At 40.3% G+C, this 14,275-nt stretch overlaps 1 protein-coding gene across 4 annotated transcripts in view; it reads left to right on the forward strand.

The window, feature by feature from the left end:
- Positions 1–14,275, forward strand: part of TMOD3 (tropomodulin 3) — an 88,608-nt gene that overhangs the window by 69,663 nt on the left and 4,670 nt on the right. For 3 of the 4 annotated variants that reach the window (XM_029236954.1, XM_029236955.1, XM_029236956.1), the window contains exons 6-9: positions 3,586–3,716; positions 5,447–5,554; positions 9,022–9,165; positions 10,965–11,109. In XM_029236954.1, coding sequence (XP_029092787.1) covers positions 3,586–3,716; positions 5,447–5,554; positions 9,022–9,165; positions 10,965–11,109 — 528 coding nt within the window. Of the gene's footprint in view, positions 1–3,585; positions 3,717–5,446; positions 5,555–9,021; positions 9,705–10,964; positions 11,110–14,275 lie in introns of those variants that run through there. The other variant, XM_029236957.1, reaches the window with a different exon arrangement.

A 14,275-nucleotide genomic window follows, 5' to 3' on the forward strand; every position in this document is an offset into this window, starting at 1 on the left:
CAAATGTTATGCATATGTACTTGAAACCTAAGATTCCAGTTAGATGGTATTGACCTAGAAAACCATTGAGAATAGAATATTAAATATTTTATGCTTAATGTGTCAGCAAATGTAATAGGAACTACTCTCACCTCACTAAATAATACTAATGGTAAACGCTATAAAAACGAGTCAAACTTGGCTTTTACTGACATTTTGTTTTCAGTGTTCCTGATTTTCAAGAAACCCCCAACAGTGCTGACAAAGAAAGTATATTATAAAATCAGATTCAGGGGAAAGCAAAGAACTATTCAGCCCCTAAACCTTTTAGTCTGACGCAAAGTATTAGATAACCTAAAGCAAAGCTTTTTAAAAAATTTATTTATAAGACATCTTAAAATCACCAAAGTTGGGCTTCCCTGGTGGCGCAGTGGTTGAGAGTCCGCCTGCCGATGCAGGGGACACGGGTTCGTGCCCCGGTCCGGGAAGATCCCACATGCCATGAAGCAGCTGGGCCCGTGAGCCATGGTCGCTGAGCCTGTTTCTCCGCAACGGGAGAGGCCACAACAGTGAGAGGCCCATGAACCGCAAAAAAAAAAAAATCACCAAAGTCATGCCTATTTTGTAATAAATTTAAACAAGACCTGAGGGCACAAGGTAAGCAGTAGAAGTGTCTCTATTCACAGCCGTCATGCCTCCTACTCCCTGTACCCTACCTCCACCCCCTCCCTAACTGTTAACAATTGGGAATATATCCTTCCAGACTTTGTATTATGCTTATATAAACTTACATATGTATACATGCTATACACGAATTGTCTTTTCTTTTCTTACAAAATTGGGATCATACTAGAAATATTTCTTGTCCCTGAATTTTTCAATAATAATACTGTTGGCTGATGTTTTTGAATGCTTACCATGGGCCATGTTCTTCTGTGCACAGCTCTTGAATGTATTGTTCTCAATCCTCACAACAGTTCTACAAAACAAGTATTATTATTATCTTTAATATGCCTTTGAAGGAGCTGAGGTTTTAAAATGATTAAGTAACTAGCTTCAATATCCCACGAAATCGGTGTTGAGGATTTTAATCCATGCTATATAGTATATCACTTAGCAATATATCACATTTCCTAGTTAGTACATACAGACTTACCTCATTCAAACATCTGTATAACATTCCATTTTATGAATGTTCTATAATTGGCCATTCCCCTATTTTTTTTACTTTCTATTGTAGAAATGTTCAAGCATACATTATAGAAGAGGGAATAATATATCCATCGTCCAGCTTCAGCTGTTTTTCACATTATGCCAGCTGGGTTTCATCCACCGTCTGCCTCCCTCCCACCCCTTCTACTCTTTTCCCTGGAATATTTTAAAGCAAATCCTGTTTGTTTGTATTACTTCACCCATAAATATTTCCATATGTGTCTCTCACAAAGGCTTTTCTTGTAACATAACCACAATGCCATTATCAAACTTAAAGATTACCAGCAATTCCTTCATATCATCTAATACCCAGTCCATGTTCAGATTTCCCATTTTCTCTCAAAAACGTCATTTCACAGCTGGTTTGTTCAAATCAGGATCAAGATAAGGGTCACATATTGCATTTGGTTGTCGTTTGGTTTAAGTTCCTCTTAATTTCTTAACAGTTCTCCTCCTCAGCTTCTTTCCCACTTTCTTCATGGCATTTATCCCTTGAAGAAACTGTGTTGTCATGTAGAATTTTCCACATTCTGGATTTGGCTGATTGCAACCTTGTGGTATCATTTTACTTGTTTCTCTCTACCTCCTGTGTTTCTGTAAACTGTTGTTTTCTAGAAGCTTGATCAAATTCAGGTGCAGTTTTTAATTTTTTTTGGCAAGAATGCTTCCTGGGTGATGATTGAATCACATTAGGAAGTATATCAAGTCTGGTCATTCCTCTTTGGGGAATGTGTTAAGATTGATCAGTGGACTCAAATTTTGGCAACCTGATCCATCCAATTAAAGTTCCCCATGAACCTTTCTTAATGGTTTCCACATCCTGTTGACTGGATCCATTATTTCATTATAGAGCAAGGCTCTTTATACGCATTCTGCAGAGAACCAAAAGGAATTTTTTGGTTGTAGAAAATTTAGAATTGAGGAAGAGCTCATTGAATTTTCCATTCAGTGAGGAAGATTTTCTCCAGTCCCCTTGATCTACCATGTTGAAGAAGACTGCCTTGCTGATCTTTCAACTGTCCTCAGGAAATTAATTTTCAGACTTTTGTCTGAGCTGATCTCTTCAGGATGCTGTGTGTAGGAGGGTGTCTCTGTGTGTGTGTGTGTGTGTGTGTGTGTGTGTGTGTGTGTGTGTGATATTTGAAAAGAACAAGGTACTCTTAGAGGGAATTTATTGGATGAGTAAGCAGTATACTTTGTCTTAAGGTGAGTTTTGCTCCTAAAAGCTAGAGGAGGGCAGCAGGGAATAACTAAGCCAGACAATGACCCTGTCAGTCTTTCCATGTCACTTGCTCTTAATGTTGTGGTCATTCTCGTCTTTAAGAATCTGATGCTCTAGGTGTTCTCCCCAGAAAATATATCCATAAAAGTTTTATCTGTTATAGGTGTTCATGGACCTCCACACATACCTCAGAGCGCATTTACATCTCACTAGAGGGTTCAAGGCTTCTGGGTCCTCTTTCAGTTTTGAATAGCTGTATTCTGGCCATGTGTGTGGGTATAAATGGTGAAGGATTGGGCTGTAGGATGAAGGAGGGCAGGGAATTCCTGTCTCAGTAGTTCTTCTATGCACCATTACCTTTCTCTGTCTCCCCATTCCCTGTTTCTACTCTTCTTCCTGATAAGAGTCCTCTGCCCTTTCCCATTGCGTAGTACTCCCCACAGGAGGAACAGGCAGTGTGTCCTTCTGTCAGCTCACTCTTTGTGGAGGCTGTGTTTGTTCATGTCTCTGATTCTTACTGCCTTTGAATTAATTACTAGTCAAACCTCAGAGAAACTGATGAGTTGTTAGATTTTGTCATATGAGAACTTTATCTTGAACATTGCTAAAAATGAATGGGATCACCAGCTTGTGTCATCAACTATATTTTCATGGTAAAGATATCTTGTAATACACCGAGGCAAGAGGCAGTGAAAATACTCATTTTTGAAGGCTGATACACTGCAAACAAATTAAATGAATTATGTTTGGTATTTATATTCAGTAAAATTTTATTTCAGTGCTTTATGTGGGAGCACATAAAGGATCTTTTAGAAATTTGGGGAGGGCTTCCCTGGTGGCACAGTGGTTGAGAGTCCACCTGCCAACGCAGGGGACGTGGGTTCGTGCCCCGGTCTGGGAAGATCCCACATGCCGCGGAGCAGCTGGGCCCGTGAGCCATGGCCGCTGAGCCTGCGCATCCGGAGCCTGTGCTCCGCAACGGGAGAGGCCACAAGAGTGAGAGGCCCGCGTACCGCAAAAAAAAAAAAAAAGAAATTTGGGGAAAGAAACTTATAAATTTGTTCTACTGAATATGTTTGTGTATGTGTGCTGTGTGTTTCCAAGTTAATCTATGCATTCACTGTAATAGCATCAACCAGTTACACTCTTGCTCTTTTCATTTGTTGCTACAGATGTGGTAAAAGGTGAAAAGATTCTTCCAGTATTTGATGAGCCCCCAAATCCAACCAATGTTGAAGAGAGTTTACAGAGAATTAAAGAAAATGATGTTCGTCTTGTTGAAGTTAATTTGAATAACATAAAAGTAGGTGTGATAAGCAAACAAAAAGTTGTTTTGAATTGCTTTGCGTCAATTGGATCTAGGATGAGAGCTGGGCAGTTTTGATATAGTCTAATCCTTTCTACTTAATAGTAAAGTTTTTACTTCTAGTAGTATACTAACGTAGATTCCTTCGATTTTAGAAGTTAAAGTATTATAGTATTTTTCTGATTTACTTTTTAAAGCCTATTACATAGAAATATAAACTCTACTGACTGTCAGAGTATACCTCTCGGGCTTCCAAAGTACTGCCCACTTTTAGGAGCATTTTAGCCTTTCAGGTTTTGCTTTTTTAATCAGCTCTCTTGAGCTGTAAGGTATATATAGTGAAATTCTCCCTTTCTAGTGTGCAGTTCTATGAGTTAAAGCAAATGGATATAGTTGTACAACTACCACCACAGTCAGATGTAGAACATGTCACAACCCTGTGTCATCATTCCCTGCCACCAGCTCTAGCACCTGACAACCAGGGATCTGTTTCCTTTCCCTATCGTTCTGCCTTCTCCAGAATTTCATATAAATGGAACTATATAGTGTGTAGCCGTTGAGTCTGGTTTCTTTCACTTCACACAGTACATTTGAGACTCGTCCATGCTGTTGTGTGTCTCAGTGGTTTGCTCCTTTGTGTTGTAGAGCAGCATTCCTTTGTCTGGATGTGCTGCAGTTTGTGTGTCCGTTCACCAGTTGATAGACATATGAGTTGCTTCCAGTTTGGGATGATTATAAATAAAGCCACTATACACATTCACATACAGGTTTTTGTGTGAATGTATGTTTTCATTTCTCTTGAGTAAACACCTAGAATTGGGCTTTGTGGGATCTCACTGGGATTTTTAAAATGCAACTCTTCCTTGGAGTAAAGAAAGAAGAAATGAGTTAGGAGGGCACAGGGATAATTAATTACCAAAGAGTAAACTCAGATGATCTCAACGTATTAGCCATTGTATAATAGCTTCATTACAGATTCCTCATTTTAAATCTTAATATATCTGAATTGGAGGAAGGGAGAACATGTGGAAATTACAAGAACCTAGGGAATAAGACTTCTGTGCTCTTTTTGTGGGTGTTCCTTCCTGTGAGTGGAGGGGGAAAAGCCTTGGGAAAAGCTAATATCCCTAGTTGATCACTAGTCTTATTTTTAAAAAAAATTCAGTTCAATTCAGTGTATGTCTGTCTCTAAATCAATAGTAACAATCTGAAAATAGGCAGGCTACAGGAAATTGAAGTCTTGGTACCAAGGGGAAAGATCAGTGTCTCCTAAAACTATGTCTTTCCTCATTTCAAGAAATGTAGAGTTAATGTCTCTTAACACCTTGCAGCTTGAGTGACTGAAAACAGTTGTCATCTGCCTCAGGGATCATCATAAGTAGATTCCCACATCTTTCTCTTTGTAGAAAAGTGGATCCACTTTGAGTACTCAAGGGCTGACTTCTCATAATACAAATAATTAAAAAGAATTTCTTTAACCTCAGTGCTAGAGAAACAGTGATGTATGCTCTGCTCTATGCCAACAGTTTGTACCATAATAGAGAAATCAAAGAAGTAAGAAGGAGGCTGAGTTGTTTGTTTTCAGTTGTAGACCAGCGGTTGTATGTTACATAATTTCTGAATACATTTTAATGCAAAAAAGAAAGTACAGATGTATTTGATTAATGTTAAGACTGAATTTCCTGAAACCTAAAATGTAATAATGTTTCACATTTTTGTCTTTCAAGAATATCCCAATTCCAACCCTAAAAGATTTTGCAAAGGCTTTGGAAACCAACACACATGTGAAATATTTCAGTCTTGCAGCCACCCGAAGCAATGACCCCGTTGCTGTTGTAAGTAAGCTAACTACTAATAATATCAAAATTATGGCTGTGTAATACCAGGGCATGTTACAAAGGTGCTTAAACTGATTTTATGAACAAGATTTACTCTCTTTTAATTCAACTATACTTCAATAAAAAATAAATTTAAAAACTAAAATAATTTTTTAATGTAGTTTCAGAACTGTGTTTTAAGATCAACTGTTAGTAACCATGATGTGCAACAATCAATAAAAGCAAATATCAGTAAAAAAAAAAAAAATTTACTCTTTTTCAATTGATGTTTACTATTAGGCAATACATTATTTACTACCATTTTATGTTTACTTTTTTCGGTATTTCCTTTCTATGAAATTTTTTAAACATAAATGGAGTCATGCAGTGTAGGCTGTTCTGCAACTTAATTTTTCACTTAACCGTGTATCTCAGAGATCTTTTCATATCAACATATAAAGTTATACATCATTCTTTTAACACCTGCAGAGGGTTCCATTTATGGATGTATAGTGTTGAATTTTTATCAAATGCTTTTTCTGTGTCTGTTGAGGTGATCATGTGGTTTTATTCATGTGGTCCTTTATTCAGTTAATATGGTATATTACATTGATTGTTTTAATAATTATTTTATTTTTTTTTTATTTTTGGCTGCATTGGGTCTTCGTTGCTGTGCATGGGCTTTCTCTAGTTGTGGCGAGTGGGGGCTACTCTTCAGTGCGGTGCGCAGGCTTCTATTGCAGTGGCTTCTCTTGTTGTGGAGCACGGGCTCTAGGCACGTGGGCTCAGTAGTTGTGGCTCGCGGGCTCTAGAACGCAGGCTCAGTAGTTGTGGCGCCCAGGCTTAGTTGCTCTGCGGCATGTGGAATCTTCCTGGACCAGGGATCGAACCTGTGTCCCCTGCATTGGCAGGCGGAGTCTTAACCACTGCACCACCAGGGAAGTCCCACATTGATTAACTTTGTTTTGTTTTTGCGGTACACGGGCCTCTCACTGTTGTGGCCTCTCCCGCTGCGGAGCACAGGCTCCAGATGCGCAGGCTCAGCGGCCATGGCTCACGGGCCCAGCCGCTCCGCGGCATGTGGGATCTTCCCGGACCGGGGCACGAACCCATGTCCCCTGCACTGGCAGGTGGACTCTCAACCGCTGCGCCACCAGGGAAGCCCCTGATTAATTTTTATGTTAAATCAACGTTGCATTTCTGGGGTAAATCCCACTTGATCAGGGTATAAACCCTTTTCTTCTTGGCTTTGAGGATAGCACTCCCTTTGATTCTCCTTCTACCTCTCTGGTCCCTACACTGGTTCCTCCTCATCTCCCCAACATCTAAACGTCTAAAGGGCTCAGAGCTCAGTTCTAGTCCTCCTTCTTTTCTCTATCTGCACTCACTTTCTGGGTGATCTCATTGTTTCATTGCTATATATTATCTATGCATGCTGATGACTCCCAATATTATTATCTCCAGTTCACACCTCTCCCCTCAACTCCAAACCCATGTCCAGCTACTGCTTAACAGCTTTACTTGTATATCTAACAGACGTCTCAAACCCAAGTCCCAAACCAAACTCCTGACTTCCGTCCCATACCTGCCTCTCTCACACTCTTTCCTATCTCACTAAATGGCAACTTCATTCTTTCATTTGCTCAAGTCAAAAAAATAAAATAACAATAATAATAATGGAGTGATCCTTGACTTCCCTTTCTCACAACTTTAAATGTATATCCAGCTGTGTCTTCAAATATTTCCTGTATATCCAACCACGTCCCACCATTTTCACAGCTACCACCCTGGTCCAAGCCACTGACTTCTCTCACCTGGATTATCCTAATTGAGCTGCCTGCTTCATCTCTATACACAGCATCAGAAGTGACTCTTAAAACTTAAATGTTCTCATTCCTGTACTCAGAACCCTCCAGCAGTTCTCTGTCTCACTAAGTAAAAATCAGAATCTTTCAGTGGCCTAATGAGGCCTTACATGAGCAGACCTCATCTCCCCTCTTGCTGTTTCTTTCATTCTGCTCCAGCCATACAGCCTCCTTGCTCTGCCTCAAACATGCCGTGCATGCTCCCAGCTGAGAGCCTTTACACTTGTTCCTCCTGCCTAGAACTTTCTCCCTGAAGATATTCCACGTAATTTTACTTCATCACTTAAATTATTTCAGTCCTTGCTCAGATGTCACCTTCCAGGTGAGGCCTTTCCTGACCCCCGTATATAAAACAGCAACCCCACTCCTACCCCCAGCACTCCCCATCCACCCTGCTATGCCTTTTTTCCTCCTCTATAGCCCTTTTTACCATCTGACATTACATTTTGCTTACTTACTATGTGGGCCCCCCACTAAAATGTAAGTTCCATCAGGTAGAGACTTGTATGTTTTATTTCTGAATTTACAGAACAGTACTTATCAAAAACAGGCCATTGTAATATTTTAATAAATGTGTGTACAGATAGATGGATAAGGGATTTGCTCCAAGTCACACAGCCAGTCGTTGCTATTAGGATGTTCAAGTGTGTAGATATCTGTCCCCAGTTCTTTCTAGTATCACTGCGCAGTATTGCCTTTTCTTTAACTTGACTTTAATTTTAAGCTTGATCTTACCCATATTCTCTGGAGTTTGGCCTTTCTTTTGACGCCTCTGCAGGGCTTTGTAAATAAACTCACACTCCTCTTCTTCCTCCTCCCCGCTCCCTTCTGCTCACTTACAGGCTTTGTTAATTAATCAGTATAGCACTTATTAAGCACTGGGTCAAATTCCTAGCACTGCCATATCCTGTGAGAAATGTCACGGAAGCAGATGGAAAACATACCGTTCTTTGAATATTTAGTTAGCCCCTTCTCTGTAGTTTTTGTGCTCTCTCAGTTCCAGTCATCTGTGATCTTTTCTGGCCTTCTGCCTTAGGCAGTCCTTTTGGTCCCTGCCTTGGAAATTAGTCCATAATTTACCCTCATTTGGGCTTCACAGTAACCCAGCTGCAGCAGGACGCAAGTAAGAAAAGATGTTCCAAAGAGGAATTGAGGGGACTTCCCTGGCGGTCCAGCGGTTAATACTCTGTGCTCCCACTGCAGGGGGGTGTGGGTTTGATCCCTGGTCAGGGAACTACGATCCTGAATGCTGTGCGGTGCCGGCAAAGGGAAATAAAAAAGCAAAGAGACATTGATGAAGTTACTCCTACACAGAGACTCAGAGAAAGTATGAGAGACGCAGGAGAAAGAAGCATGAAGTGGAAGTAGGAATGAATAGCAGTAGAGAATGTTACCGATGGGGAATTACACATGACAAAAAAAAATCTAAAGTCTGTGACCAAGTGCATGTGAAAATAGATACATGTGAGACCTGTGAGGTGTAGTGTGTCAAGCTAAAACAATCTAATAAGAAACATTAAAGCAGTTGTATTGATTTGTGTATTTGTTTCAGGCTTGTTCAGTGTTTATTTACTAGGTGCTGTCAAACTGTAATCTCCAAATATTTTCTTTAATTTCCAGGCATTTGCAGAGATGCTAAGAGTGAACAAAAGTTTGAAGAGCTTAAATATGGAGTCCAACTTTATTACAGGAGCTGGGATTCTAGCACTGATTGATGCTTTGAGAGATAATGAAACCCTGGCTGAGCTGAAAATCGACAATCAGGTCGGTGATGTACAGCAGCAGCTTTGAGGAAACTACAGCCCACACTCTGTGCAGGGCTTGGGGACTCAGGAGGTGGGTGGGAGGAGGGCTTTCAGGGAACCCTTCGGAAGGTGGTCCTGAAAAGGGATGAGAGAACATTTGGGGCATCCAGAATATTAACTTAATGTATAGAAAGGTATACAAGCAACTCTCCCTGGCTGGTCTTAAGAGAATTTAGATGGCTGGCTGTTTTGGACTGGAATAATTCTTACAGGTGACAGTCCATCCTCAAATTTTTCAGCTCTTCAGTGGCAAGATCCACATAATAGAATTTTTGCATCTGTAGCATGTCAGTCCCAGACACAGTAGGTGAACAGAATAGGCTCAGTGAAAAACAGAAAACTCCAGTACCCAAGGACACATACTCCTATGCAGCCACATTCAGTGCTGACACTGTAAGATAGTGCTGGGTCACCCATGCCAGATGCACTTTTCTTTAAAGAAGCAGAGAAATATACATGTTAGAGGTGTTTCCATACAGAGTGGTAATGAACTAAAAATAAAACAACATTACACATTTGACTAAAACACTTCAGTCTATTTTATTTGAAAAATAACTTGTTATTTTAAAAAAATATGTGGTAAATGACTCCCTTAATCCTTCAAAGTAAGTAAATTTTGTAGATTATGAAGGTAGAAAGAAGAGTTATATCTTAAAATTTAACCAGAATGCTATTTAATCAATGTTTCCAATTTTTTTTATTGAGATATAATTCACTTACCATAAAATTTACTTTTAAAGTATACAATTAAATGGTTTTTAGTATACTCATAGAGTTGTGCAACCATCACCACTGTCTAACTCCAGAACATCTTCATCGCCCCCAAAAGAAACTCCACACCCATCAGCAGTCACTTCCTAGTCGCCCTGCCCACCAACCCCTGGCAACCACGTATCTACTTTCTGTCTCTATGCATTTGCCTATTTTGGACAGTTCGTATCAATGGAGTTATGTAATATGTGACCTTTTGTGTCTTCCTTCTTTCACTTAGCAAAATGTTAAGGAGGTTTATTCATGTTGTAGCATATATCAGTACCTGTTCCTTTTTATGGCTGAATAATCTATTATACTAGGGTTGTTTCCACTTTTCGAATTGTACAGATATGCTGCTGTGAACATTCATGTACAGATTCTTATATGAATATATGTTTTCACTTCTCATGGGTATATACCTAGGAGTGGAAATGCTGAGTCATATGGTAACTCTGTGTTTAACCTTTTGAGAAATAGCTGAATTGTTTTCCATAACAGTTGTACCATTTTACATTCCTGCCAGCACGCCTAAAGCTCCCAATTCTTCCATATCCTTGCTAACACTTACTATCGTCTTTTTTTTTTTTGCGGTACGCGGGCCTCTCACTGTTATGGCCTCTCCCGTTGCGGAGCACAGGCTCCGGACACGCAGGCTCAGCGGCCATGGCTCACGGGCCCAGCCGCTCCGCGGCATGTGGGATCCTCCCGGACTGGGGCACGAACCCGTGTCCCCTGCATCGGCAGGCTGACTCTCAACCACTGCACCACCAGGGAAGCCCCTATTGTCTGTCTTTTTGATTATAGTCATCCTAGTGGGTATGAAGTGGTCTCTCACTGTAATAATCCACATTTTTTTGATGTCTGTATGATCATACACTAAACTTACATTTTTGTTTCTCTTATGTATGGTGTAAGACTTGGGAAAATTTTTAAGGAATCAGCATGTACCTGAAAAAGTATTTTGATTAGCTCATTAATACTATTCTCTATTTTCAATTATTCCAGAGGCAGCAGTTGGGGACGGCTGTAGAATTGGAAATGGCCAAGATGCTTGAGGAAAATACCAATATCCTTAAATTTGGGTATCAGTTTACGCAGCAGGGACCCCGAACCAGGGCAGCTAATGCTATAACAAAAAATAATGACTTAGGTAAGACATATTCGGTGTGAAACTGAATTTCTGAATTGTATCATTAAGCTAATGTATTGGAGGGACTTTTTTTAAAACACATTTTTATACAGGAAGATTATTTGGCTTTTGTTTCTAAAATCCACACAGTCCTTTATAATACTCACTGAATTATAGTTCAGTTTAAATGAGGTTGTAGTGCTTATAGGTTAGTGGGTGACAACCTATTTCACAGCTTTTAGTGAAATAGTTTTCTATAACAAACATTATAAAAAATGCTTCCCTAAAAAATATTTTGTTCTCAATTACAAGTCACCTCTTGGAGTTAGTAAAACAAAGATTTCAATGTTATAGGAAAGTTTTGCCCTTTTGATCAAAGGCCTAGATATAAATTCAGTTTTATATGGTAAAATATAAAATATAGTTTTTTTAAAAAAATTATTTATTATCCATTTGGTTGCTTCGGGTCTCAGTTGCAGCAGGAGGGCTCCTTAGCTGCGGCTTGCTGGCCTCCCAGCTCCCAGTTGCAGCACGAGGGCTCCTTAGTTGAGGCATGTGGGCTCCCCAGCTGCGGCTTGTGGGCTCCCCAGCTGCAGCTCGCTGGTTCCTTGGTTGTGGCATGCGAACTCCTAGCTGCAGCATGCATGTGGGATCCACTTTCCGGACCAGTGATTGAACCCGGGCCCCCTGCATTGGGAGCGTGGAGTCCCAAGCACTGTGCCACCAGGGAAGTCCCTAAAATAGTTTTAACCTGAGTTTTAAGTTTGGTGTTTGTCATTGAAATACTTTAAAAAATGCATTTAGACAAGAATTAAAATAATACTTCTTAAAGCGAGTCACATTCCACCGTTATGCAGTTCTTTTAGGCTTTGGCCATATTTGAGTTTGCAGTTTTTTAAAGATTTCTGGAGCAGAACTACAGCCTCATTCCTTTAATCCAGATCACTGTGAAAAGTATTAGTTCAAACCCTTTCTGTCCTTTGATGACTGTAGTTTCCCATGGAAGATTTTAGCGTCTTGCTTTTTAAAAGAGAAATTTGGTGTGTTTTGGTGTATTGTTGATTTTAGATGTAGTTTGCAAGGTCATGCTAATATTTTAGTGTTGCTTCATTCGTTGGCTTCTATTTTTTTTTCCTTCAGGAATTTAATTTTGCTTTTTAGAGCAGTGTTTCTCAAGTCTAACTGAACTTCATAAATAGAGAACCTTAAGAACGTATACATTGTTGGCTCTAAAAAGTTAGTTTTTTACTTACTAGGTTATACTTCATTGTAATAGCCTATTTTCAAAGACTTTAAGCTTTTGGAGGTCAGGGGCCATGTGTATCTGGTGAATTCACAACTTTCTTTAAAACCATGTGTGACAATAGTAGGTACTTAACATTTATTAAGTAAAAAAAAGTAGTAGAATTTGAATCCTGGTTAAAGTTGAAATTTCTGGTAGCTAAGCAGCTATAAACTTAAGCCAGAAGTGTCTCCATTCTTCCTTTCCTCAGAAACCACCTTAGCTGTCCCAGGATCCCACCGACGTATTTGTAGCCCTAGCCATGTCTGTCAGCTATGCCCCTCCCCGAGGAGGCGGTGCCGGCGAGCAGCAGAGTGAGAGTCTGCACGTGCACATCCCTGCATGTGAAAGGGACGCCAGCCTTTCAGGGCCTCAGCAGTTGTGCTCTTCTGCGAGCCTGTTACGGCAGGTGCTTTGCCCAGATCTTTCTGAGAAAAGAGGGCCTAATGTTAGAGCAAGGAAGATTTTGGCAGATGGAAGGGGAGGGGAGCAGATGAAAACAGTTCCCTCGGCTGCTTTATGTCAACACTGAGCAGTCGAGGAGCTGCTGTGCATAGGCGTGTGTAATAGAGGATGAGGAGACCGTGTAGAAGAAGGTGCAGTCTGACACGAAGCAGAGGTGAGAAACGGCACACAGCTGTGTGCTGGCAGCTCTCTAGACAAGCTGCCCGCCCTCCCCATGCTGTTCACTCTGATCCAAACCAGATCTTCAGACATGGGTCTTAGGCATGAAATGAGAATAAGGACATTCCTGGAGTGAGGAATTGCATGAATAAAAGCTCAGATTTGGGAGTAAGCAAGTTATTTATATGCTGAAGACAGCCTGCAGATTTTGAGAAGTGACTCTCATAACAGGATGCAGGATCCAGAATAAACTTTCAACAAGCACTTGCTATTTGAAGCTAACAGAATAAAAAAAAATATTTCAGCGGATTAAGAGGGAATGCTGATAGAAGGCACTAAAACTATGTGGTAAGGAACTTAGATTCCTTTGGACTTTACATGGAGGCATTTGAGAGCCATTATAAGCCACTGAGTGCATGATTAAAATGATACTTCAAAAACACTATTCTTATTACTCTTCTGGAGATAGAGATGAAATGAGATTAGTTAGGATTTATTGGCAATTGACTAATCATGAAGTATCGAGAACGTATATTAGTGGAGTGGATTTTGGAAAGAAATTGCCAAAGAATTGTTAATAGGGCCGAATTTATTAGTCTTTCATCCACAGGATGAACCGAAGAATTGCTGAGGTAACAAGTGGGCACAAAGTGAGGAAGAGGGGTCGGAAGTGCTCTTTGCCCGCCTCCCTCTGCTGTGCTGTGTCACAGCAACAGCAGCCGGCCCTCCATCCACCCTCAGCTGGATTTGTTTCTTAGCCCTGCACTTTGATCTCTGCCTGTGGATCAAGGTGGCAAGCCTAAAGACCGTCTTGTCTTCTTACTTGCATTCTAGTATGCGGTAACTGGACAGAGATATTGGAGCACAAGACTTGAAACTTGTACAGCATCAAAGGGGCATATAGTTTTTCTTCACCTTGCAAATGCGGCTACATCAGAGCTTTAGTGTTCTGATTTTGATACTGTCTTTCCCTCTCTCATTGTTTTCTTAGTCTCAACTTTTCATTGAAATAATCCTACCTACTCGCCATCTCTTCAGCTAAGGAGTATCACGGCTATAACAGCAAAGAGGTTATATGGTGTACGTGCAATATTCGATTGAACTTTGTCTCACGTTACTACCTTTACACTAGCTAACTACATAATTAATTTTCTGTACTTTTTTGGTTTGTTCCATCTGTCCTATTGATCTTGTTTATAATGTGCATTTTTTTAATAACATGCTTTTTAACATCTGAAATGGTCTGCCAATAACATCCAAACACTACTGCAATTCAGAATT

The sequence above is a fragment of the Monodon monoceros genome, unplaced genomic scaffold (genome assembly GCF_005190385.1).
Source record: "Monodon monoceros isolate NGI ecotype Baffin Bay Population unplaced genomic scaffold, NGI_Narwhal_1 Super_Scaffold_21, whole genome shotgun sequence".
NCBI lineage: Eukaryota > Metazoa > Chordata > Mammalia > Artiodactyla > Monodontidae > Monodon > Monodon monoceros.